The 24,665-nt window shown below is 37.4% G+C and overlaps 1 protein-coding gene across 2 annotated transcripts in view; it reads left to right on the top strand.

The window, feature by feature from the left end:
* Positions 1–24,665, top strand: part of Raf (Raf oncogene) — a 44,804-nt gene that overhangs the window by 15,040 nt on the left and 5,099 nt on the right. Inside the window, exons 7-13 of one of the 2 annotated variants that reach the window (XM_053795038.2) lie at positions 304–656; positions 12,308–12,474; positions 14,108–14,319; positions 20,143–20,310; positions 20,549–20,657; positions 21,823–22,026; positions 23,754–23,888. In XM_053795038.2, the coding sequence (XP_053651013.1) occupies positions 304–656; positions 12,308–12,474; positions 14,108–14,319; positions 20,143–20,310; positions 20,549–20,657; positions 21,823–22,026; positions 23,754–23,888 (1,348 nt within the window). Of the gene's footprint in view, positions 1–303; positions 657–12,205; positions 12,475–14,107; positions 14,320–20,142; positions 20,311–20,548; positions 20,658–21,822; positions 22,027–23,753; positions 23,889–24,665 lie in introns of both variants that reach the window. The other variant, XM_053795037.2, reaches the window with a different exon arrangement.

The following is a 24,665-nucleotide window of genomic DNA, read 5'->3' as shown; positions in this document are numbered from 1 at the left end:
AATGAAGTTGTATATAGAGCTTCCTCTGCAACTGTGTTTTTTTTTCTAATTCCTGCAAAAGTATGCCTTTGTATTTGCGCTGAAAATGTCGTTTACAATACAGTTTAAACCCTTGCTCACACGTATAATCTGCACCATTTGATGTTAGGCAGGAATGGAATGTTTTTAGAAGAATTTAAGAATGCTGGCTTGGTTGTGAGAAAACCCTTAATCACATGCTTCCTAATATTTCAGAGTTATTTTTCCCAAAATAATGTCAAACATATAGTATGAAGGTTATGAAAAATCTAATTTTGTTTTCAGTTTATTAGCATCTCATCAAGATAACCCAGCAGGAATATTAACAACTACGAGTTGGGGAGGACCTCCAGGGGTTCAACACCCCCTCATAGGCCCATACCATGGTCCCTATGGTGGTCATTATATGGAACCTTACCGGAGTCAGTATTCTGTACACTGTGGTGGTGGGGGTGGAGGAGGGCAGGCACCACCCACCCTTCCCCGACCTGCCCCGGCACCTCTGGCTCCCCGTGATCGCTCATCCTCCGCACCCAATGTCTGCATTAACTTGGTCAACCCTAGCAACCCCTCAGATGCTGTGTCCCTAGCAGAGTTTGCACATAGGATGGGCAGGAATTACAATCCTACAAGTCCAGGTTTGTGATTGATTTGATTTTAAATATATAATTAATTAGAACTAACCGTAAGCAAGTTTTGATTATGCTGTAATAATAAAACAATTTTTGCATTAAAGTCAGTGTGTTAAATTTAAGACAAATTTGTTACATGAAATAGGATAAAATTATAATATGAATGCTGAATAATTGACTTGAAATTTTTATATAAAGTAAAAAATTATAGAAACCTTACTAGTATTTTCATCTTATACAGTGGACCCCCACATAGCGACCTTAATCCGTGCAAGACGGCTGGTTGTTATGCGAAATGTTCGGTATGCGAATGAATTTTCCCCATAAGAAATAATGGAAATCAAATTAATCCGTGCAAGACACCCAAAAGTATGAAAAAAAATTTTTTACCACATGAAATATACATTTTCCTACACACAAAGAGAAGGATACATGTACAATAGTAGAGTAGTACATGCACAATATATATTGTGCATGTACTACTCTACTAAATGAAGAATAAATGACACTTACCTTTATTGAAGATGCAGCAATGACTGATGAGACACTGTGTCCTGGGAGTGCCTTTTCCTCCTGAGTACTGTAGGTCCTGTTTGGCATTTTCTTCCAGAACAGGCCTTATCACACTGTGTATGCCACTACGATTCTTAAATCTCTCAAACCAACCTTTGCTGGCTTTAAATTCACCAATATGAGCACTAGTTCCAGGCATTTTTCCCTGTTCACCTGGGTGTTAGTCGACTTGTGTGGGTTGCATCCTGGGAGACAAGATTAAGGACCCCAATGGAAATAAGTTAGACAGTCTTCGATGACACTGACTTTTTTGGGTTATCCTGGGTGGCAAATCCTCTGGGGTTAATTGTTTCTTGGTATTCTCAATAAGCCACACCAACAACGGTGCTACAGCAGCAGCAGCAGCTGACGGTGGTACAGCAGCAACAGACGGTGCTACAGCAGCAGCAGACGATGCTACAGCAGCAACAGACTATGCTACAGCAGCAGCAGACAATGCTACAGCAGCAGCAGACGATGCTACAGCAGCAGCAGCAGCTGACGGTGGTACAACAGCAGCAGCAGCTGACAGTGCAGCAGCAGCTGTACCACCAATAGTAGCGATGGTTGATTGGGGTTTATTATACAACCTGGCCAGCTCGGAGACACGCACTCCACTTTCATACTTATCAATGATCTTTTTCTTCATCTCTATAGTAATTCTCACCCTTATTGCTGTAGGGTTGGCACTAGAAGCTTTCTTGGGGCCCATGGTCACTTATTTTCCAGAAAAAATCACCAAAAACACTGTAATAATACGAAATGTTCCGATTGTATGCTTGGATGTTACCGCGGAGGCTGGCTGGTAAACAATGCCACCGGCGGAACATGTGAGCGTGGCTCAGGCCGCACATTGGACGCGTCTCGGACGAAGGGCGGTGAGCGGGTTTTTGGGCGGTATGCGAGGCAAAATTTTTGCGAAAAAGCGAGCGGTATGCGGATTGTACAGTATGCGATGCGTGCGGTATGCGGGGGTCCACTGTATATTTGATTTATTTATAAATAAGTGTTACTCATATTGTTTGGTAAAAAATTTATTTTGATACCAATATGAGGTTTTTGGCACTTTTAAGATCTTCAGCGATACTAAATTTTTGTAATTATGTTGGAATTGAAGATAGAGTAAATTGGGAATTGAGATAAGAAGAGAGAGTTTAGGTGAGGCAGTGCTATGACTGAGTAGATACGAGGGCATTGCAGAGGTATTGAAAATAAAAAATGAGGTAGCATGGTAGAAGGTATAGAATGAAGGAGCTGATCATGTAATTGAAGGAGAGGGGAGTTTAAGAAATCTACCAGGAGAATGATTGCAATTTGTGTGCACTGATTTTTTTTTGGGGGGGGGGGGGAGAAGGTTATCATGAATAGAATAGTTAGGTTCTGTTGGTTGAATCAGCTTAATGTGCACAATGAAAAAGATGAGTTACATTTCAATTTGGGAGCCACTCAATTTTAAATACAGCAAAACCATGCAAATTGCAGTTGATATAGTTGCTCATTGTATGTCAGATAATTTAACACTGATACAAATGGCTCAACTCTGTCAGTTCACTACCAGTATTGACAAATTTTTGTATTACTTAACCTATAGTGATTACAGAAGTGTGCTAAAAAAAAAGTTTTGCTAGCCCATTAACTGCAGAACGAAGATCAACACAATGAACACTAATACCAACAGAACATTCTTAAGGGGCACATCAGTTCCCCTGTTTTCTAATATGTTATTTTTCCCCTATAATCCGCCTTGTCCATAATTACTATCGCATTTGCTTTGTCTACTTTTGTAAGGTGAAGTCTAGGATCTTTCCTTAATTCATGGTATAACTTAATAGATCTTTGAGGACAATTGTATTGCACAGGTCTTAGTAAAGCTCAGTAATGCGATAGTAATTATGTAATGCGATAGTAATTATGTAATGCGATAGTAATTATGGAGAATGTAAATTATAGTGGAAAAATAAACATGATATTAGGAGACAGGGAAACTCGTGCGCCTCTTAAAAATACCAACTTTTAATGTTTTACAGGACCAACTGATGAACCTTTTTGGATAGCTTCTATACTAAACTTATAGGAAAGGCTTTATGTTTCTTTTTTCTTTTGTGGACATCAGACCCTGTTTTTTTTTTTTTTTTACACCATCTTCCTTGCAGGTGAGGGGCTCTTGATCTAAGGAATTGCAATTCTCCTCTCCTTCCTCTGATTGCTTTCCATTCTTCCTGGTGTATGACCCCTATGGGCTTAGCACTTCCCCCATATTTCAGTTTGACCACCTCATACTGTGAAAAAGTTAGATAATAAAGATGCACTTATATTAACAAACAAAACTATAAACTCCCTATTTTATTATAGATGTTAGATACAAAACTCCAACAATAGAAAAGATTATTAAGGTAAATAAAAGTTGTCAGTATAAGTTATTTAGGCGATATTTGTTTTGTCAGTTCATTACCACCGATCCCCATACCAGCAAAACCTAATCAGTTTAATTTTTAACCAGAAGATCATTGCTTATGTATTAGGCAGTGATGGTATTGTGTATGTTCACGAGAGTAGATCATAGGTGAGTAAGGCGTTGAGTTTAAGAAAAGATGTAGTTTTAGGAGACCTTTAATACATAAGACCAAGTGTAGCAATACGTGTTATTAAAATTTAAGAATAAATTTTGAACTCAGTTTCCTGCATGTAATTGTCTCTTACTGAGCTTCTCAATAAGCTTTGCTCTATTTTTGTATTCTGTTTGTATGAATAAATGAAGCTTACTTATTTATATCAATTAACTATACTGCTTTTCCACACCAGGCAGATTAAAGTATATTTACCAGTGTTCGAATTATGCTGGAAACCTTTATCTTGTAACTGAAGAAAGCAGTGCATGTATATGTGTGTATAGGATGAAAACCAGGACAGTGTTGATGTTTCTCACTCTTCTAATCATGGATGTTTATTTGTAGGTCATATCTCAGAAGTTATTTCTTTTGTTCATTCATCAATAGATAAATAGTCATTGGTTATAGATTGATCCCTTGGCTTACAATACTGCAGCTGAAGGTGTGTCTATTGATAGTCCTGTTAAAACACTATTTGTCAAAGCAATTTTTTTTTTTTACCTTAGCTGGCTGACGTATTTTCATTTTTTTTTGGGGGGGGGGAGGGAGGTTATATGCCAACTATCTTATCTTCTATTATAACATGGCACTGTAATTCTCTTAAGTATTGTATTATTGCCTAGGATACAGATAGGTGGCCTCTGATGTCAGTGGAACCTCTGTTGTATAAAGTATATAGTTGGCAGTTCCTCTTCTATGTTCTATGTAATAGTAATCCCCAGATCTGTTTCAGTTCCCCACCCCTCTCTCTCTCTTGCCTTTATTTAATAAGATTGTGTTTGTTTCCCTCTAGTTGGCTTTCACTTCACCCCAAGCACAGTTGGAAGGAGGAGGTAAAAAGGCTCTAGGTTCTAAGGGTTTGAGAACCCAGCAGACTTGTGACTGTGGTAGATAGGAGTGAAGGGAGACAAGTGGGTTTTAATGGCTATACAGTGTTGGAGTGTGAGCAGGGTAAATTTTAGGAAGAGACTCGGGAAACTGGTTAAGTGAACTTGAATCCTGGAAGAAGGAAGGACAGTACCTGCACTCAGGATGGGTTGGGGATATTGCAATCAAAGGTTATCCTAACTGATGTCAGCACATTTCTGGGAAGATTCTGTTAAATGAATGATGGTAAATGTGTTTCTTCTTTGGGGTCACCCTGTCTTGGCAGGAGATAGCTATTGGGGTTAAAAAAAAAAATAAAAATTTCCATCATCCATTTATTACTTCGTTTCCTCAGTTTATCCATCTTGTAGGGATTTAGTCATTTTTAATATTTATTTTGCAAAGATTTTTCCTTCATTCACAAATATACAGTATCTTTTTATTCCCTAAAGAAATTTGATACGTACATTTTTGGGCTAAGGAATGATACTAGTGGCATTTTCCAGTGAATTTTTTTCATCAGTTTTTAAATTGTCTTTTCAAATAGGTAAATTTCTCATCCAATGTAATATTTGTAGTTTCTATCTTTCATAGGGAATTCTGTCAATAGCATTTTGAAATATAAATAATTGAAATCTGCCTATCTATTTATTATTATTTATTCTGTCCTTGTAGCTTAATAGTTTTGAAACACGTACAGGATTTTGCTGAAAGGAAACGAAACTAATAGTAACAGGTGCTTGCTTAGCAAGCATATTGCCTAATTTTATTTTAAATTGTTTTCTATCATGATGTGTGTAAAGATTGAGAATTATTTCAGCAAGCTTATACTAGGTAAAGGAAGGAAGGAATGCAATATAAAAGGCAATGGAACAAGTTAGGAAAACATTTAAATGAACAGACTAATGTGACAGGGTATTATGGAAGTGGAGGTAAGAACAGGAGACCATCACATGCATACTTCAAGTGAATGCTACGAAGAAAAATAGAGCTCATAACTATGATTTTATATCGTAAATACCCATTTGTAGTCAGAGTTTGATGCTTGAGAATTAGAATGCCTGCCTATATTGGAAGTTGTAGAGCGTTGGGAACTAGGTGTGTTGTCTCGCTGTTTCTTATTAGTTAATTTGTACCATGGTCATAAATTTTTCCCAACAGTTAGTAAAAAATATGTAGAAAATAAAGTGAAAATTCCCTCTCTGGTGTACTACTATGTATGAATGTTGATTTAGTTGGGTATTAAATAAAGTTAACTTCCATACTGAGTGATGTGACAGTTGTCCTTGTTTTAAGGAATTAGTGGGAATATTTGACAAAAGTGCATTCTGCTTTGCTGCGCCATATAAGTTAATGCTAGCAGTTGATAATGTTTAGCTAAGCTCATGCCTTTAATTGATTATCATAGGGTATTAAATTGTTCCTGAAATGTTTTTTTTCTTACATTAGAAAAAAAAGGTCCTCATTGCTTAATCTCTACTACTAAAATGAAGTTTGCACATGTTCTTTCAAATTAGTGGTAGGTTCAACTGAGTGTTCAAGGGCTGAAGAGGCTCCTGTGTCTGTTGTAAATCCTACTTTTTTTTCACATACAGTGGAACCTTGGTTCTCGTTATTAATTTGTTCTAGAGAGTCTGACGAAAACCGAATTCAACGAAAACTGAAGCAATATTTCCCATAAGAAATAATGTAAATCCAATTAATCTGTTCCAGACACCCAAAAGTATTAACAAAAAAATTCATTTTATAGAGAATAACTATAGTTTTACATACAGAAAACAATGAGAAATAAATATAAAGAACTAATGAAATGTATAAATGAACATTTAACATCACTTTTGCCTTTATTGAAGACTTGTTGGCGTATGGAAGACGGCGAGGAAGGGAGAGGGTATCTCTACCGTCATCACTACAACCCTCTACTACAATCACTACCACCCTCTACCACAATCACTACCACCATCACTACCATCCTCTACCACCATCACTACCATCCTCTACCACCATCACTACCATCCTCTACCACCATCACTACCATCCTCTACCACCATCACTACCATCCTCTACCACCATCACTACCATCCTCTACCACCATCACTACCATCCTCTACCACCATCACTACCATCCTCTACCACCATCACTACCATCCTCTACCACCATCACTACCATCCTCTACCACCATCACTACCACCCTCTACCACCATCACTACCATCCTCTGCCACCATCACTACCACCATCACTACCACCCTCTACCACCATCACTGCCACCCTCTACCACCATCACTGCCACCCTCTACCACCATCACTGCCACCCTCTACCACCATCACTGCCACCCTCTACCACCATCACTACCACCCTCTACCACCATCACTACCACCCTTTACCACCATCACTGCCACCCTTTACTGCCATCACTACCACCCTCTACCTTTGTAGAGGGTGGTAGTGATATTTTTCCACAAAACTTTGCAACTCATTCTATGAGCTCTTTATTGAATTCTATCAAAGGGCTGGCACTCGGAACTTTTCTTTTGCCCCATGGTTGCTTACTTAGCAGTCACACTTAATAAACAAGCACAAAAAACAATGGATTATTACGAAATGTTTCGGATGAATGCGCAGGGTAATGCTCACTCGACAAGAAAGCTAGGCTGACTCAGAACGCATGGAATCTGTGTGGGTGTGGGTGGACGCGTTCGGTACAGTGAACCACGGTCAACTCGACGAAAACCGAGGTGATGAACGAAAACTGGGACAGAATTTTGACAAAAAAAAGTCGTTGAAAATCAAATTCGATGAAAACCAGGGCAAACTAAAACCAAGGTTCCACTGTATAACTTTAAAACAATGTATAATTTTTACACTTTCTAAATTTTTTGCAGTCATTCGTGTTTATGCAATACTTTCATCTATGGTTTGGTTTTAAATATCTATAATTTATGAATGTTGTGGGTTTATATTATATACCTTGCACTCTAGACAAGGGTTCATTATAAATTAATGTTGTCTCCTTCCCCACAATGTTTCATGGCAGTGTTCTCATGTGCTTTATGAAAAATAGTGTATGTAATGCTCACTTATTGTATTTTGTATGCTTTAGATTACATAATAAATAAAGCCAGATATTTAGCAGGGCTCAATTTTCATATACTATACATAGATATTTATGTACTCCTGGCTAACATTAACAAGAATGATACTAATGTTTAGCATTGCTATGTATGAATTACTTATTACTTATAATGCTTGTAATAATATCCGTGAGTCTATCACCTCATTAGAAAATATTCACATTGTCCACTAAATTAAGCAAATACGATTAATAATATATCAATCATGATTGTATAGCATCATACCTGTGCATGTTCTCTGAAGTGTATTAAAATTACACAGTCGTATTATGCTGCACTCCTCTGCTCAAAGCTTTCTTTATTGTTATATATATGCTTGCACCATGGCATAGTTCACACTTATTTGTTAATGGCACTTATTTTTTTATTTTTTTTTTATTATCACACCGGCCGATTGCATGGCCCGAAAAAGCACCATCATTCAGATCACTGTCTTGCCAGAAGGGTGCTTTACACTACAGTTTTTAAACTGCAACATTAACAGGGTAATAAATTATATAAATTAGATTTTTTTAATTTAAATTTTGCATCAGAGAAATATATATATAGATATATTTTTTTTTTTTATAAAAATCTGAAGTGTAAAGAAAAATAGTTTTTGCTCAAAGTAAACATCTAGCCTTTTGGTTTGGTAGCTAACAAGAAATAATGTCGCAGAGCTTATGATATTCTGTGATATGACTAACAACAGAGCAACTCCTTAGAGAGAGAGTTCCAAGTATTACAAGTGATGAATATTATAGTGTACTTAATGCACTGAAAGCATTCACATGTTTCTTCTGTTCTCACTACTAATCATCCTTTAATTACTTCAGTTGAAAGCATCATCATTACTATTTATTCATTCTCCTTTACTTAAGTGACTGTATTTTAGCTTCACACACTACTAAAGACTGGAGGTTGGAAGTACAGTTCTTGTACTCTGAATGAATAAGGGATGGAGGATGATGATGATGTGATGTCCTTGCATTTTTGAAGAAGAGCTAAGGAATGGGTCCTGGTGAATAGGTTTTCCTTTTTTGTGTCGTCCTGTCATGGTGGGAAACAGCTGTCATGTTAAAAGCAAATTATTAATACAGCTGGGCTATGGCTCGTACGTTGGATTGCGTGCAGCCAGCAGTAAGAGCCTGGTTGATCAGGCCCTGATCCACCATGAGGCCTGGTCACAGACCGGGCCACAGGGGTGTTGACCCCCGGAACTCTCTCCAGGTAAACTCCAGCACTATTCAGTACTATTATTATTTTCCATCCCAATTTTATTTTTCCGAAACACGATGGCCGTCTCCCACAGAGACAGGGTGATCCAGAGAAAGAAATTTTTTCATCATCATTCACACATAATCACTACCTTTGCAGAAACTCTCAGATATGACAATTTAGATGTTACTCCAAACGGCCAATATCTCAGACCCCTCCTGGACTAGAGTCCAGCTAACCAGATTTCCTGAATCCCATCACAAAATATTACCCTGCTCACACTCCAACAATTCATCAGGTCCCAAAAACCATTTGTCTCCATTCACTCCCAACTAGCACGCTCACACATGTTTTTTTAATCATATTAATGTTTTTAAGTTCTCTGAATCTGGCTGAATTCTTTTTGTTCATATAATATCTATTAAGACAGTTCCTCTTTTTACAATTTTTTTTATATTTATTGACCCTTTTAGATTTCGCACCTTATTTTATTATATTATTTTATATTTTGAATTTGCAAGAGGCTAGTAACCCCTTCTCCTCTATAAATTACTAAATTTAGAAAGAAAAACTTTCATTTTTCTTCATAGGTCACCCTGCCTCTGTGGGATATGGCTGGTTTATTTAAAAAAAATTGATTTGTTAAAATACATTGAACTTCATAGAAAATAAGATAGCAATTGACTAAGCTTTACCACTTCAGGCCCCTTGATGCTGGCAAGTGGCTCTTGATCCAAGGAACTGGATTTATTTTCTATTTCCTTGGCTCCAGGTGTTGTCTGACCCCTAAAGGTTTAATACTTTCCCCTGAAAGAAAAAAAAATTGCCTCTTCAGTGCCTGCATTCCGAAAGAGGGGTGTTAATGTTGCAGTTTTATGACTGAAGTGTAAGCGTGCCTCTGGAAGACAGTGATGAAATGAAAGATGGTGAAAATTTTTCTCTTTTGGCCCATCCTGCCTTGGTGGGAAACTCGCGATGTGTTAATAATAATAATAATACATGTAATAATAATAATAATAATAATATGTGTGAGTGAGGTGAAAGTGTTGAATGATGATGAAAGTATTTTCTTTTTGGGGATTTTCTTTCTTTTTGGGTCACCCTGCCTCGGTGGGAGACGACCGACTTGTTAAAAAATGATGATAATAATAATAATAAACATCTTCATGGAGAGAGTGAGGCATTTGAATGGAGAAACATCTGAGAAGAAAAGCCTGACATAGCTGCTGACTTACTAACACCCTGAGTCAAGTTGCTAGGCCACTTGTTACACAGTATTTAGAGAAAGTTAGAGACTCCTTGTAGATTTTTTTTTTCAAAGAAAATGGAAATTATAATTCATTTTTCATAAAAGTTATGTACAGTCTTTTTATTCTTTTTATATAAGCAATAATTTTTAAAATTCAGTAGAGTATTGCAGTTAGACTAATATGGCAATAGGTCTAGGAAGGAAGGTGTTACATGGATTGAAAGACACACTTTGGCAAGGGATCCTTTTTTATTTCTCTGGTATTGTTTGTTTTATTATTTGTCATTTGCTTTAATTCAGTAAATCACTGAACCAGTGAACTGCAATATGAATGACAACTTATGCTGAAGTCTAATTCATTAGTGGGTTCTGAAGTTAATTTGATGATTCTTACGAAGTTGTTAGAAATAACTGAGCATAGATGTCCTGTGTACATACAAGCAAGGCTGATATTCACTATTGTTTTCTTATCAACTTGGATTTGACATCAGTCTTTTCAATAATATATAAAGGTGCTGTCTTCCAGCAACCGAATTTATTTACAAAAATGTAATCCTTAGGTTACTGCATTGAATTTTGTCTTGTGACTGTCGCACTTTGGTCTCATCAAAAAGTTTTTATCATGCAGTTAATAGGCATCTTTTATGTAATTTAATGGTTTGTGTTTTTAATTTGTGTCTTGTTGTCTGGGATGCTGTCTTTACTGCATGTCCTTACCAGCTGTTTATCTGAACAATTGAACTTTTCTTTCTTAATACCTAATCAGCTCTGTTTTATTATTTTGTTTTCAGGAAAAAATATATGATCACTCTTCATTTACTGTTTCATTCTTCCAATAACTCTGAATCTGGTTCATTAGGATATATATTCCTACACTTACCTTCCTGATTTACATATTCAGTTGCTGATTTGGACACCTATTTAATACATTATGCAGTACTTCATTTATATTGTGGTGTTCATCCACCTCAGTCATCATTCTTTATCATCAGTCTCGTCTACTTGTACTTCACTTTAATCAGATTCATTTTTCATTTGCATTTTTTTTATCATCAACATACTTCATGTAACATTTAAAGAATTTTCCAGGTTTTATGCTGACATGATGCTGTAATTTGAAAACCACTGATAAACATTTGCTACCAGTTAAGGACACTCTTGAATCACTTGAATCTTTTTGCAAAGAATGTTGTTAAATGAAGTACTTGTAATCAGTGATGATACATTACATTAGATATTCATTGTATGCCAGGACTGAATTATTTTGAATGTAATTTGCTTTAGCCTCTTGTGGTAATACTTTGTATGAATTATGGCAGTGTGTTTCTAGTTGGCATAAGATCAATAAGATGACCAAAAGCTCTGCTGTGTCAGAAATGATCCCATTTATCTCTAAACAAAAGATATCCACTCCCCCAACAATTATATGTAAAATATTTCTTACAAAAATAATTAAGTATTTTACTATTAATAAGTTGTCATCATAAAATTTTAATTAAGGTTACAGAAAGGTTACTTAATTGTCACTTAATAGAAGTGCTGCAGATGCTGCATTGCTTAGGCACAAGTGCTATTGCTGTCATTCAGGCACTGCTTTCAGCAGGTTATTGGTTAGCTGTTTTGCACATACTATACTTGTTGCCTGCCTTGGTGCCTTATACAGCGAAGACTTAAGCAAGAGTTAAATATAGACATTTGGAGATTATTCTGTCTTTGAGATGGCTTTATGTGGACCATTCATATCTGGGAATCAATCACAATTATATATGTATATAGAAAATTGAGCCCTGCCTTTTTTCTTAGCTAATACTCTGCTGTTTTATGGGAATAAGTGCATAAGTGTTTGAATGTTGCTAATGTGCATGTGCATGTCTCCCCTACCACGTGTTGCTGCTGTGTGCGCCTATGCTGCACGTCCACACGACCATGTTGATCTGCTCTGTGCAGGGCTCCACTTCTTTGGGCCATCAGCATTCTACCTGCATGATGGTGGAAAGGGAACTTGGAGCCCCACAACACACATGACCCATATAGCAATGCCCTCCCCAGGGCATGCAGCAGGAGGGGTACTGGCACCACCCCAACCCACCAGCCCCACCAGCAGTCCCACTCGGCCAGTCCAGGGTTCTCATTCAGCACAGGCCTCTCCCACTAACACACTTAGGGCTGTGCGACCAAGAGCAAGATCAGCCGATGAGTCTGTTTCTGGCAAAAAGGTGTGTATTTCCTAATTTTTTTTTTTTTTTTTTAGAATGTTTAGAATGTAACTGAATCTTTTTTTATGTGATAAAATAATATTCACATAGTATGTCTTAATCCTTGTCATTGTTAAAACTTTCCATGTTAAACAGTGAATTAATTTGTTTATTGGTTAAACTAAAAGCTTTAAGTTCAGTACCTGTATACTTATGTAACGTAGGAACTTAGCAAACTCTTTGCTTGTTAAATGAATCACTGCAAATGACTAATGTGCCAGAAATATGGAAGATGGTCAGTATAATACCTCTGGAAAATAGAAGATAGGTTGTTGCTTGATGTCAGTGGTTTGAGAGCTGCAGATTCAATTCAAGGCCACAAGGATGAGCACACAATAGTTGGATTAACTAGCCTTGGTGTGGTTTTTGCGAGGTGTTCTTCTTGCCTAGCAGAATTGCAGATTTTTTACCCCTTGTTTTTGTAGGATTTTAATGAACCAATTGGTGGAGTTCCACACGTGGGAATTTTTTTTTTTTCAGCACTAATTTATCCCACTTCAGAAAAATAAGCAGGTTACTTATAAGCTTGATGATGATGAACTTACTAAGACCAAGAGAGGCAAGGAAGTTTTACTTTGCATAGATCTGTTATTCTCAAGTGCTCATTTAATATCTAAGTCATATGAGGCAGCAATGTATTTCTTGGGCATGGAGGGAAAGGATTTCTTGGTGACCAATGATATTAGAATACCTTGTGCAAGATATAGCCTTTTAGTAAGGTAGTAATTGTGTGTTAGGTGTTTTACAGAACATGTCAGTATTTGTGTGTTCACTAAGGACTAGAATCTAGTGAATTTCAGTCCGAGAATTAATGCCTCAGTTTCGTTGCTTGTCATAGTTTTTCTGAACAGTTGTTTGTAATTCTGTTTGCTTTTTACTGTTTTAACATAATAATGTTAAGATTCTATGTTTGTCTAGTTATAAAAAGAGAGAGACATGTATACATTATATGAATCTGCTCAGTAGTGTCACTGGGCATATTGTTTTGTGAGTACATAGTTGATGTAATTGATGTGCGTCTCCATTTTTGGACTGTGCAGGTGTCAACTTGCCATTTCTATTGAATAAAATGGGAAATTAGTTTCCATGTGAAAATTTATGAATGCTTTTTCTGAATGGCTTCAGATTCAGTGCTATTTAACTGCCTTAGAAACTTGTGCTGCAGTCTATATTATTCCCTTTGCGAGCATTAAAGTAAAGGAGGTTGCATTTATGAGTTACAAAAATATTCTTCTCATATCATGAAGTAACCAATGTGTATTAGTATTTAAGCTTGTCATGGGATGTATCATTTATTCAGTTAAAATCAGTTTTAAAAAAACATTGATAAGCAGGAAATGGCAAGTGAAGGTCCTGGAGGAAACTAACCAGATAAAAATTATATACTTAGGGTTTGCAGAACTTTGTGAACATTTAACAACAGTTAGCAAAAATGAGGAAAGTTGCAAAGTATTATAATTTTTTTTTTTTTTTTTTTTTTTTTTTTAATAGGCAGTTATGGATCAATCTGTAATGCCTTTTCATTTTTATGGGTTTTGCCCTTTTGAATACAGGTGTATTAATTTTTTTTTGGTGTGTGTGCACGTTTTTTCAGGTGAGACAGTCATCCAAAGATACAGTAGAAGACTGGGAAATTCCAGTAAATGAAATATTGATTGGTCATCGCATAGGGTCTGGGTCTTTTGGAACAGTTTATCGTGGTCACTGGCATGGCCCTGTTGCCGTGAAAACCTTAAATGTCCGTGACCCTACACCAGCACAGTATTCTGCCTTCAAGAATGAAGTATCAGTCTTAAAAAAAACAAGGTAAGATGGATATTATCTGTTGATAAATAGTGTATTAGAAAACTTTCAAACAAAATGCTGTTTTCACAGTGTGATTTCCTTTCCCACTGTTTAGTTGCCATATTCTTTTACATTGATGTAAAATACCAACAAGTTAAAGAATAAGAGACATCTTTATTGTCATATCACTTCACCTGCACAGCCATTGAAATGTCTCGTCAGAAACGATACCCAGATGTTGCAAGCGTCTTATTTGTCAATTTTTTTTTTTTTTTTTTTCAACAAGTCGGCCGTCTCCCACCGAGGCAGGGTGACCCAAAAAAAGAAAGAAAATCCCCAAAAAGAAAATACTTTCATCATCATTCAACACTTTCACCACACTCGCACATTATCACTGTTTTTGCAGAGGTGCTCAGAATACAACAGCTTAGAAGCACACACATATAAAGATACACAACATATCCCTCCAAACTGCCAATATCCCAAACCTCTCCTTTAAAGTGCAGGCATTGTACTTCCCATTTCCAAGGCTCAAGTCTGACTATATGAAAATAACTGGTTTCCCTGAATTATTATTTTTTTTTTTTATCACACTGGCCGATTCCCACCAAGGCAGGGTGGCCCGAAAAAGAAAAACTTTCACCATCATTCACTCCATCACTGTCTTGCCAGAAGGGTGCTTTACACTACAGTTTTTAAACTGCAACATTAACACCCCTCCTTCAGAGTGCAGGCACTGTACTTCCCATCTTCAGGACTCAAGTCCGGCCTGCCAGTTTCCCTGAACCCCTTCATAAATGTTACTTTGCTCACACTCCAACAGCACATCAAGTATTAAAAACCATTTGTCTCCATTCACTCCTATCAAACACGCTCACGCATGCCTGCTGGAAGTCCAAGCCCTTCGCACACAAAACCTCCTTTACCCCCTCCCTCCAACCTTTCCTAGGCTGACCCCTACCCTGCCTTCCTTCCACTACAGACTGATACACTCTTGAAGTCATTCTCTTTCGCTCCATTCTCTCTACATGTCCGAACCACCTCAACAACCCTTCCTCAGCCCTCTGGACAACAGTTTTGGTAATCCCGCACCTCCTCCTAACTCCCAAACTACGAATTCTCTGCATTATATTCACACCACACATTGCCCTCAGACATGACATCTCCACTGCCTCCAGCCTTCTCCTCGCTGCAACATTCATCACCCATGCTTCACACCCATATAAGAGCATTGGTAAAACTATACTCTCATACATTCCCTTCTTTGCCTCCAAGGACAAAGTTCTTTGTCTCCACAGACTCCTAAGGGCACCACTCACCCTTTTCCCCTCATCAATTCTATGATTCACCTCATCTTTCATAGATCCATCCGCTGACACGTCCACTCCCAAATATCTGAATACATTCACCTCCTCCATACTCTCTCCCTCCAATCTGATATCCAATCTTTCATCACCTAATCTTTTTGTTATCCTCATAACCTTACTCTTTCCTGTATTCACCTTTAATTTTCTTCTTTTGCACACCCTACCAAATTCATCCACCAATCTCTGCAACTTCTCTTCAGAATCTCCCAAGAGCACAGTGTCATCAGCAAAGAGCAGCTGTGACAACTCCCACTTTGTGTGTGATTCTTTATCGTTTAACTTCACGCCTCTTGCCAAGACCCTCGCATTTACTTCTCTTACAACCCCATCTATAAATATATTAAACAACCATGGTGACATCACACATCCTTGTCTAAGGCCTACTTTTACTGGGAAATAATTTCCCTTTTTCCTACATACTCTAACTTGAGCCTCACTATCCTCGTAAAAACTCTTCACTGCTTTCAGTAACCTACCTCCTACACCATACACCTGCAACATCTGCCACATTGCCCCCCTATCCACCCTGTCATATGCCTTTTCCAAATCCATAAATGCCACAAAGACCTCTTTAGCCTTATCTAAATACTGTTCACTTATATGTTTCACTGTAAACACCTGGTCCACACACCCCCTACCTTTCCTGAATCCCTGCTCACACTCCAACAGATCGTCAGGTCCCAAGTACCATTCGTCTCCATTCACTCCTATCTAACACGCTCACGCACGCTTGCTGGAAGTCCAAGCCCCTTGCCCACAAAACCTCCTTTACCCCCTCTCTCCAACCCTTTCGAGGACGACCCCTACCCCACCTTCCTTCCCCTATAGATTTATATGCTTTCCATGTCATTCTACTTTGATCCATTCTCTCTAAATAACCAAACCACCTCAACAACCCCTCTTCTGCCCTCTGACTAATACTTTTATTAACTCCACACCTTTTCCTAATTTCCACACTCAGAATTTTCTGCATAATATTTACACCACACATTGCCCTTAAACAGGACATCTCCACTGCCTCCAACCGTCTCCTCGCTGCTACATTTACCACCCAAGCTTCACACCCATATAAGAGTGTTGATACTACTATACTTTCATACATTCCCTTCTTTGCCTCCATAGATAACGTTTTTTGACTCCACATATACCTCAACGCACCACTCGCCTTTTTTCCCTCATCAATTCTATGATTAACCTCATCCTTCATAAATCCATCCGCCGACACGTCAACTCCCAATTATCTGAAAACATTCACTTCTTCCATACTCCTCCTCCCCAATTTGATATCCAATTTTTCTTTATCTAAATCATTTGACACCCTCATCACCTTACTCTTTTCTATGTTCACTTTCAACTTTCTACCTTTACACACATTCCCAAACTCATCCACTAACCTTTGCAATTTTTCTTTAGAATCTCCCATAAGCACAGTATCATCAGCAAAAAGTAACTGTGTCAATTCCCATTTTGAATTTGATTCCCCAAAATTTAATCCCACCCCTCTCCTGAACACCCTAGCATTTACTTCCTTTACAACCCCATCTATAAATATATTAAACAACCATTGTGACATTACACATCCCTGTCTAAGACCTACTTTTACCGGGAAGTAGTCTCCCTCTCTTCTACACACCCTAACCTGAGCCTCACTATCCTCATAAAAACTCTTTACAGCATTTAATAACTTACCACCTATTCCATATACTTGCAACATCTGCCACATTGCTCCTCTATCCACTCTATCATATGCCTTTTCTAAATCCATAAATGCAATAAAAACTTCCCTACCTTTATCTAAATACTGTTCACATACATGCTTCAATGCAAACACTTGATCTACACATCCCCTACCCACTCTGAAACCTCCTTGCTCATCCGCAATCCTACATTCTGTCTTACCTCTAATTCTTTCAATTATAACCCTACTGTACACTTTTCCTGGTATACTCAGTAAACTTATTCCTCTATAATTTTTACAGTCTCTTTTGTCCCCTTTCCCTTTATATAAAGGGACTATACATGCTCTCTGCCAATCCCTAGGTACCTTCCCCTCTTTCATACATTTATTAAACAAAAGTACCAACCACTCCAACACTATATCCCCCCCTGCTTTTAACATTTCTGTCATGATCCTATCAGTTCCAGCTGCTTTACCTCCTTTCATTTTACATAATGCCTCACGTACCTCCCCCACACTTACATTCTGCTCTTCTTCACTCCTAAAAGATGGTATACCTCCCTGACCAGTGCATGAAATTACTGCCTCTGTTTCTTCCTTAACATTTAAAAGTTCCTCAAAATATTCTCGCCATCTACCTAATACCTCCATCTCCCCATCTACTAACTCCCCTACTCTGTTTTTAACTGACAAATCCATACTTTCCCTAGGCTTTCTTAACTTGTTTAACTCCAAATTTTTTTCTTGTTTTCATTAAAATTTCTTGACAGTGCCTCTCCCACTCTATCATCTGCTCTCCTTTTGCACTCTCTCACCACTCTCTTTACCTTTCTTTTACTCTCCATATACTCTGCTCTTCTTATAACACTTCTGCTTTGTAAAAACCTCTCATAAGCTACCTTTTTCTCTTTTATCACACCCTTTACTTCATCATTCCACCAATCACTCCTCTTTCCTCCTGCCCCCACCCTCCTATAACCACAAACTTCTGCCCCACATTCTAATACTGCATTTTTAAAACTATTCCAACCCTCTTCAACCCCCCCACTACTCATCTTTGCACTAGAACATCCTTTCTGCCAATAGTCGCTTATATCTCACCCGAACTTCCTCCTCCCTTAGTTTATACACTTTCACCTCCCTCTTACTTGTTGTTGCCACCTTCCTCTTGTCCCATCTACCTCTTACTCTAGCTGTAGCTACAACTAAATAATGATCCGATATATCAGTTGCCCCTCTATAAACATGTACATCCTGGAGCCTACCCATCAACCTTTTATCCACCAATACATTTGTTGTTGTATACTATTAATGTAAGAATATGTATTGTCAAAGCAACACAGTGGAAACTTGGTATAGAAGACTTCTTCAATTCTATTGTTAACTGCTGGCCCAACTTATGCTTCTGCCTGTGATACTGTCTTAACTGCTATACTTCTCAGGTTCCAGTATATGAGTCTCCATTCTCGTGCCTCTCCTTGAGAGGTATAGTATCAGGATTAAGTGACTCAACACTTTGTATCTAATCTAAGGGACTAAGCACTTAAAAATAACCTTATCACTTCTTCAATTCTTATATGGGTGTGAAGCATGGGTTTTTATTGTTACAGCAAGTTGGAGACTGGAAGTAATGGAGATGTCATGTTTGAGGGCAGTTTGTGGTGTGAATACTATTATGCAGAGAATTCAGATCTTGGCGATTTGAAAAAGGAATAGGGTTACCAAGTTTTATTCAGAGGATAGCAGAGGGGTTGTTGAAATGGTTTGGACATTTTAGGAAGGATGGAACAAAATAGAATGATTATATGGGTGTGTAAATCTGGGGTGGAGAGGAGTGGTAGGGGTCATCCAAGAAAAATTTGGAGGGAGGGAGTAAGGAAGTTTTGAGTGCTTGGGGCTTGAGCATCTAACAGGCGTGTGAGAGCATGTTAGACAAGAGTCAATGGAGGCAAGTAGCTTTTATGACGATGTGCTATTTGGAACATGAACAGGGTAACATTGATGAAGGAATTCGGGAAAACCGGTTAGCTGAATTTGAGCCTTGGAGGTAGATATATATAGTGCCTGCATTTTTAAGGAGGGGTGGGGGGTGTTGCAGTTTGAAGGGTCATCTGAAGTGATGTCAGCATGATTCTGGCAAAAGTGATTGGATGAGTGACAGTGAAGGTCACTTCTATCTTGATGAGAGATGGCCAGTGTGTTGAGAGGGAGAATGAGAATATCAGTGAATGAAATTTGATTTAAATGTAAATGGATTGCATATGCAGCTTATCTGAATTTCTAATATCAAACAAGATTTAGAATTTTAATGCACAAGCTTCACATTTGGTATTGAATGGAATATTGAAAGTGATAGGAAGATTGTTTCAAGGAAGGGAATGCCTTGGTGTCAGTAAAGAGTTTTTGATCCAAAGAATTAGAGCTATCTTTCCCTTGGATTGAACCTGATTACTTCCCATTCACCAGGCTTTGTATGACCTATGGCACTTTCCCATGAATAAAATAATAATATTTAAACCATTTCTCATGATATGAGAGTAAGACCATGATGATTGCTATGCACCTTGCTGCCTTGAAAGATTTAATTTGAGAGACTGAATTATGTGTTATCAGTCCTATTTTCAAAACTGAATAATTTATAATTTTTTTTTTTTTTTTTTTTTTTTTTTTTTTTTTGTGCGGAATCTTGTGTTCTTTGAAGTGGCCTCACTAGGACGATATTGATGTTTCATGTGCCTTTGTGGGCTAATTTTTTTCTTTAATATGATGGTGATACATCTTACCCTCTTCTGCTTACAGACATGTAAATATTCTATTGTTTATGGGGTGTGTTAAGACTCAGCAGTTGGCAATTGTAACCCAGTGGTGCGAAGGGTCTAGCCTTTATAAACACCTCCACGTTCAGGAGACTAAATTTGAGCTTATGAGAATTATAGATATTGCCCGACAAACGTCACAAGGCATGGAGTGAGTATTTGATAGTTTATATTGTTCTGTAATATTGGTTTGCAATTATATTCATAGCCTTGGATTTTTTATGTGCAAATATAAAAAACATATTAGTTTACCAGAAAAACACATTAGTTTTTACATATTAGAAAACGTTTCAGTCCTAGCATTTGCTTGCGTGTTTTTCTAAAGCAGCTTGTCAGGCATATTGTAAATACAGCTTTTTTGAAGAATCTAATAAGTGCATCTTTTTCAGCTACCTCCACGCAAAGAATATAATCCACAGAGATTTGAAGTCAAATAACATATTCCTACATGATGATTATACAGTTAAGATTGGGGACTTTGGTCTTGCGACAGTCAAGGTAACACATTATTTGTTCTTTTTCAATGATTTCCATTTCAGTAATTATAATCATCTTTCACACAAGTTAACAAGGGAACAAATAAGGCTAATGCTGTGTTAAGAAAATTGTTTTAATGATTTGCTATAATGCTTTAGTTTGTTATCATTAGTGTTTTTCAGGTGTTCTCTCTCCCTTATCTTCTCAACTGATTTCAATATCAAATTGTAGTTTATAGTGTAAATTGTCATAGTCATTACATAACTTTTAGTTCTTGAGACATATTGAACTTGGACAGTGTAAGTCTGTATAGCTTGTTTGGCTCCCTCATAACTGTTTTGGATACATTTTTGTAATTTTATATGCCAATTTTTCTCAGGTAATGGATTCTCTAATGACTGTAGGGCTAATATGTTATGAGCCTTATTCCTTGCTTGGTATTTCTGTTAACCTCATGGGTTGCCGGAGTCCTTTCTCATTGCCTCAGACCCACTATTTCAAGCACTTTTTTTTTCTCTTCCCTATACTGACAAAAGAATTATGAGTTTGAAAGGCATGACATACATATACTTTATAATGTGGTGAATTGGTTTTTATTATAAATATACCACATGACCCTGGAGGTTTCCATTTCTTCTACATTGTTTTCCTTTTTTTTATGTTACTCTTTTCATTAGTTTAAGGTTCATATGGTAAAGTGTTTTAAACTAGTACAGTACTGCCATGTTTACTTTTATAATACAGGTTAATCAACTTGTCTGATCTGACTTTTGACAACTTTTATATTATATTACCAAGGCTTATGATGCTATATTACCAAAGTTGGACATTATATCACCATATTGTGTATTTTTATACGTATATACTTCTAAACTGTTGTATTCTGGGCACCTCTGCAAAAACAGTGATTATGTGAGAGTGAGGTGAAAGTGTTGAGTGATGAAAGTATTTTCTTTTTTGGGATTTCCTTTCTTTTTGGGTCACCCTGCCTCGGTGGGAGATGGCCGACTTGTTAAAAAAAAAAAAAGTTGAAAAATTAGCTTTTTTGTAGAACAAGTGAACTCTGACAGACATCATTCCTTGTTTGAGGTTCAGGTCTTGGTATGAGCATTGGTTGTTACTTGTGCAAATCAGGTTTGATTAATATATAATTTACAGTATGCTAAAGAGTAACATACACTTGCAGGGTGGCCGATGGACCCAAGAATGTCAGGGTGGGCGACAAATCCAACAACCCTCTGGATCAATACTTTGGATGGCACCAGAGGTGATAAGAATGCAAGATGAAAACCCTTATACCTCCCAGAGTGATGTGTATGCATTTGGGATAGTTCTATATGAGCTATTCTCCGGTTGCCTCCCATATTCAACTATAAATAATAAAGACCAGGTAAATGGTTCCTTTTTTAAATAGGCTTCACTACATCACATTGTTTCTTGTTTGTAAAAATTTTGTAATAAGATTTTGAGCCTAAGAATTTCACCATTGTGGCAAAACGTGCCAGGTTTAAGTGTAATTTTTTTTTTAGACTGGTATAGCATATAAGTGATCCCAAAAAATATTTTCAAAGCCAAAACTAAATAGTTATCATTATGCTTGGTAGGATACAACTGTCAGATTATTCTGAATCTCGTTAAACTAAAAGTTCACTATTCCAAACTTAAGAGTTCAAAATGTATGTTGTTGTATGTCTCTCTTAAGAGCCAAACCCATATAATGTAAAAGATAAAAAAAAAAAAATACTTTTTTTTCCATAAGAGAAACTTAGACCCTTGGCTGCTAAATTCAGGTTCAGTGTTGGAAACACTTGTGTACTGCCTTTGACCTCACTACTACTTAATACATCCTCAACCTGTGTGGAAGATTATAAGAATAGAGGAGCACTGCCCTTCTCAAACCAATCTTTTTTCACTTGTATATTTGTCTAGGGAGGTACTACCGTCCTGCCAAGTGAGTGTAAAGCGAAAGCCTGTAATTGTTTTACATGATGGTAGGATTGCTGGTGTCCCTTTTTCTGTCTCATAAACATGCAAGATTTCAAGTACATCTTGCTACTTCTACTTACACTTAGGTCACACTACACATACGTCTACAAGCATATATATACGCACACCCCTCTGGGTTTTCTGCTATTTTCTTTCTAGTTCTTGTTTATTTCCTCTTATCTCCATGGGGAAGTGGAACAGAATTCTTCCTCCGTAAGCCATGCGTGTTGTAAGAGGCGACTAAAATGCTGGGAGCAAGAGGCTAGTAACCCCTTCTCCCATATAAATTACTAAATTTGAAGAGAAACTTTTGTTTTTCTTTTTGGGCCACCCTGCCTCGGTGGGATACGGCCGGTTTGTTAAAAAAAAAAAAAAATATTTGTCCAACCTAACCCTTTCTCCTGTATACATTACTTAAGTTGAAAAGAGAAACTTTTGTTTTTCTTTTTGGACTAACCCTGCTTCAGTGGGAGATTTGAAGATTTGTCCAACATATACTGCAGCACCTGAAGGTGGGAAGTACAGTACCTGCACTCTGAAAGGAAGGAGATGTTACAGTTTAGATGGTCATATGAATTATGATGTCTGTGCACTTCTGACAAGACAGCTATTGAATGAGTGTTGGTGAATGTGTTTTCTTTTTTGGGATCATCATACCTTGGTGGGAGATGGCTGGCGTGTTAAAAAATATAGCCAGAAATTGGCAAGTACCATATTATTATTATTATTATTATTATTTAGATTATTTTCCTGTACTTAAACTGTAATTGGATGAATCTTATTATGCCAGTATGGTATAGTGGTTAGCACATTGGCTTTCTAGTTTTAGGACTGGCTTGCCATGGATTCAAACCCCCATGTTACTGTATTACAATTTCATAACTCGAAGATGTAAATAGTAAAATACTTAAACTTACTGTGTGTAAGTTCCTTGGTATGTAATTGTTTTTTAACACGTTGGCCATTTCCCACTGAGGCAGGGTGACCCAAAAAGAAAGAAAAAACTTTCACCATTATTCAACACTTTCACCATCACTCATATATGATCACTGTCTTTGCAGATGTGCTTAGATACAACAGCTTAGACACACGTAATATATCTGTGAAATAATTCAAAATTGTTTTTAACAGATTCTATTCATGGTGGGCCGAGGATATTTGCGGCCAGACATGACATACCTTCGTTCAGATATGCCCAAGCCAATACGTCGTCTATTTGATGATTGCATTAAATACAATCGAGATGACAGACCGTTGTTCCCACAGGTAAGTAGATTTTTGTTTTATTCAGTATATGTAGTGTATGTATATGTGAAGATAGTCTGCACTAGCTATGTGAAGATAGTCTGCACTAAGTTTGACAGTAGGAAGTAGAGGGAGAAGGAAGAGGATGGGTAGTTGAGTGAGTGTATTTAGGAAGGCAAAAGAGAGCAGGTAGGTAAGTGTGTGTGTTTGAGAGTATGAAGTAGATTAGAGAGAAGTGGGTGGGTAACTTAGTGAGCATTTTTGAAAGAAAGAAATAGAATGCAGATTGAGGGCAGGTAGTGTGAGTGAGTTTGAGGTTAGAGGTAGAGAGGAAGATGTGAAAGGACAGGTACTTTTGTGAGTGTGTTTAAAGATAGGGAAGTAGAGAGGAAGAACAGGGAGGGCAGATGGTTGAGAAATGTGTAATACTGGATGTAAGCAGTTTGATGAGATGAACTGAATGGATGAGATTTTATTACTGTATTTCTTTTATATTAAAATATATCTAAGGGAGGAGGAAGTTCGGGAGAGATACAAGCGACTATTGGCAGAAAGGTGGGCTAGTGCAGAGATGAGTAGTGGGAGGATTGGGGAGGGTTGGAATAGTTTTAAAAATGCAGTATTAGAATGTGGGGCAGAAGTTTGTGGTTATAGGAGGGTGGGGGCAGGAGGAAAGAGGAGTGATTGGTGGAATGATGAAGTAAAGGGTGTGATAAAAGAGAAAAAGGTAGCTTATGAGAGGTTTTTACAAAGAAGTGTTAAGAGAAGAGCAGAGTATATGGAGAGTAAAAGAAAGGT

The sequence above is a fragment of the Cherax quadricarinatus genome, chromosome 72 (genome assembly GCF_038502225.1).
Source record: "Cherax quadricarinatus isolate ZL_2023a chromosome 72, ASM3850222v1, whole genome shotgun sequence".
NCBI lineage: Eukaryota > Metazoa > Arthropoda > Malacostraca > Decapoda > Parastacidae > Cherax > Cherax quadricarinatus.
The sequence above is the reverse complement of the archived record's forward strand: the minus strand, read 5'-3'. Positions and strand labels throughout refer to the sequence as shown.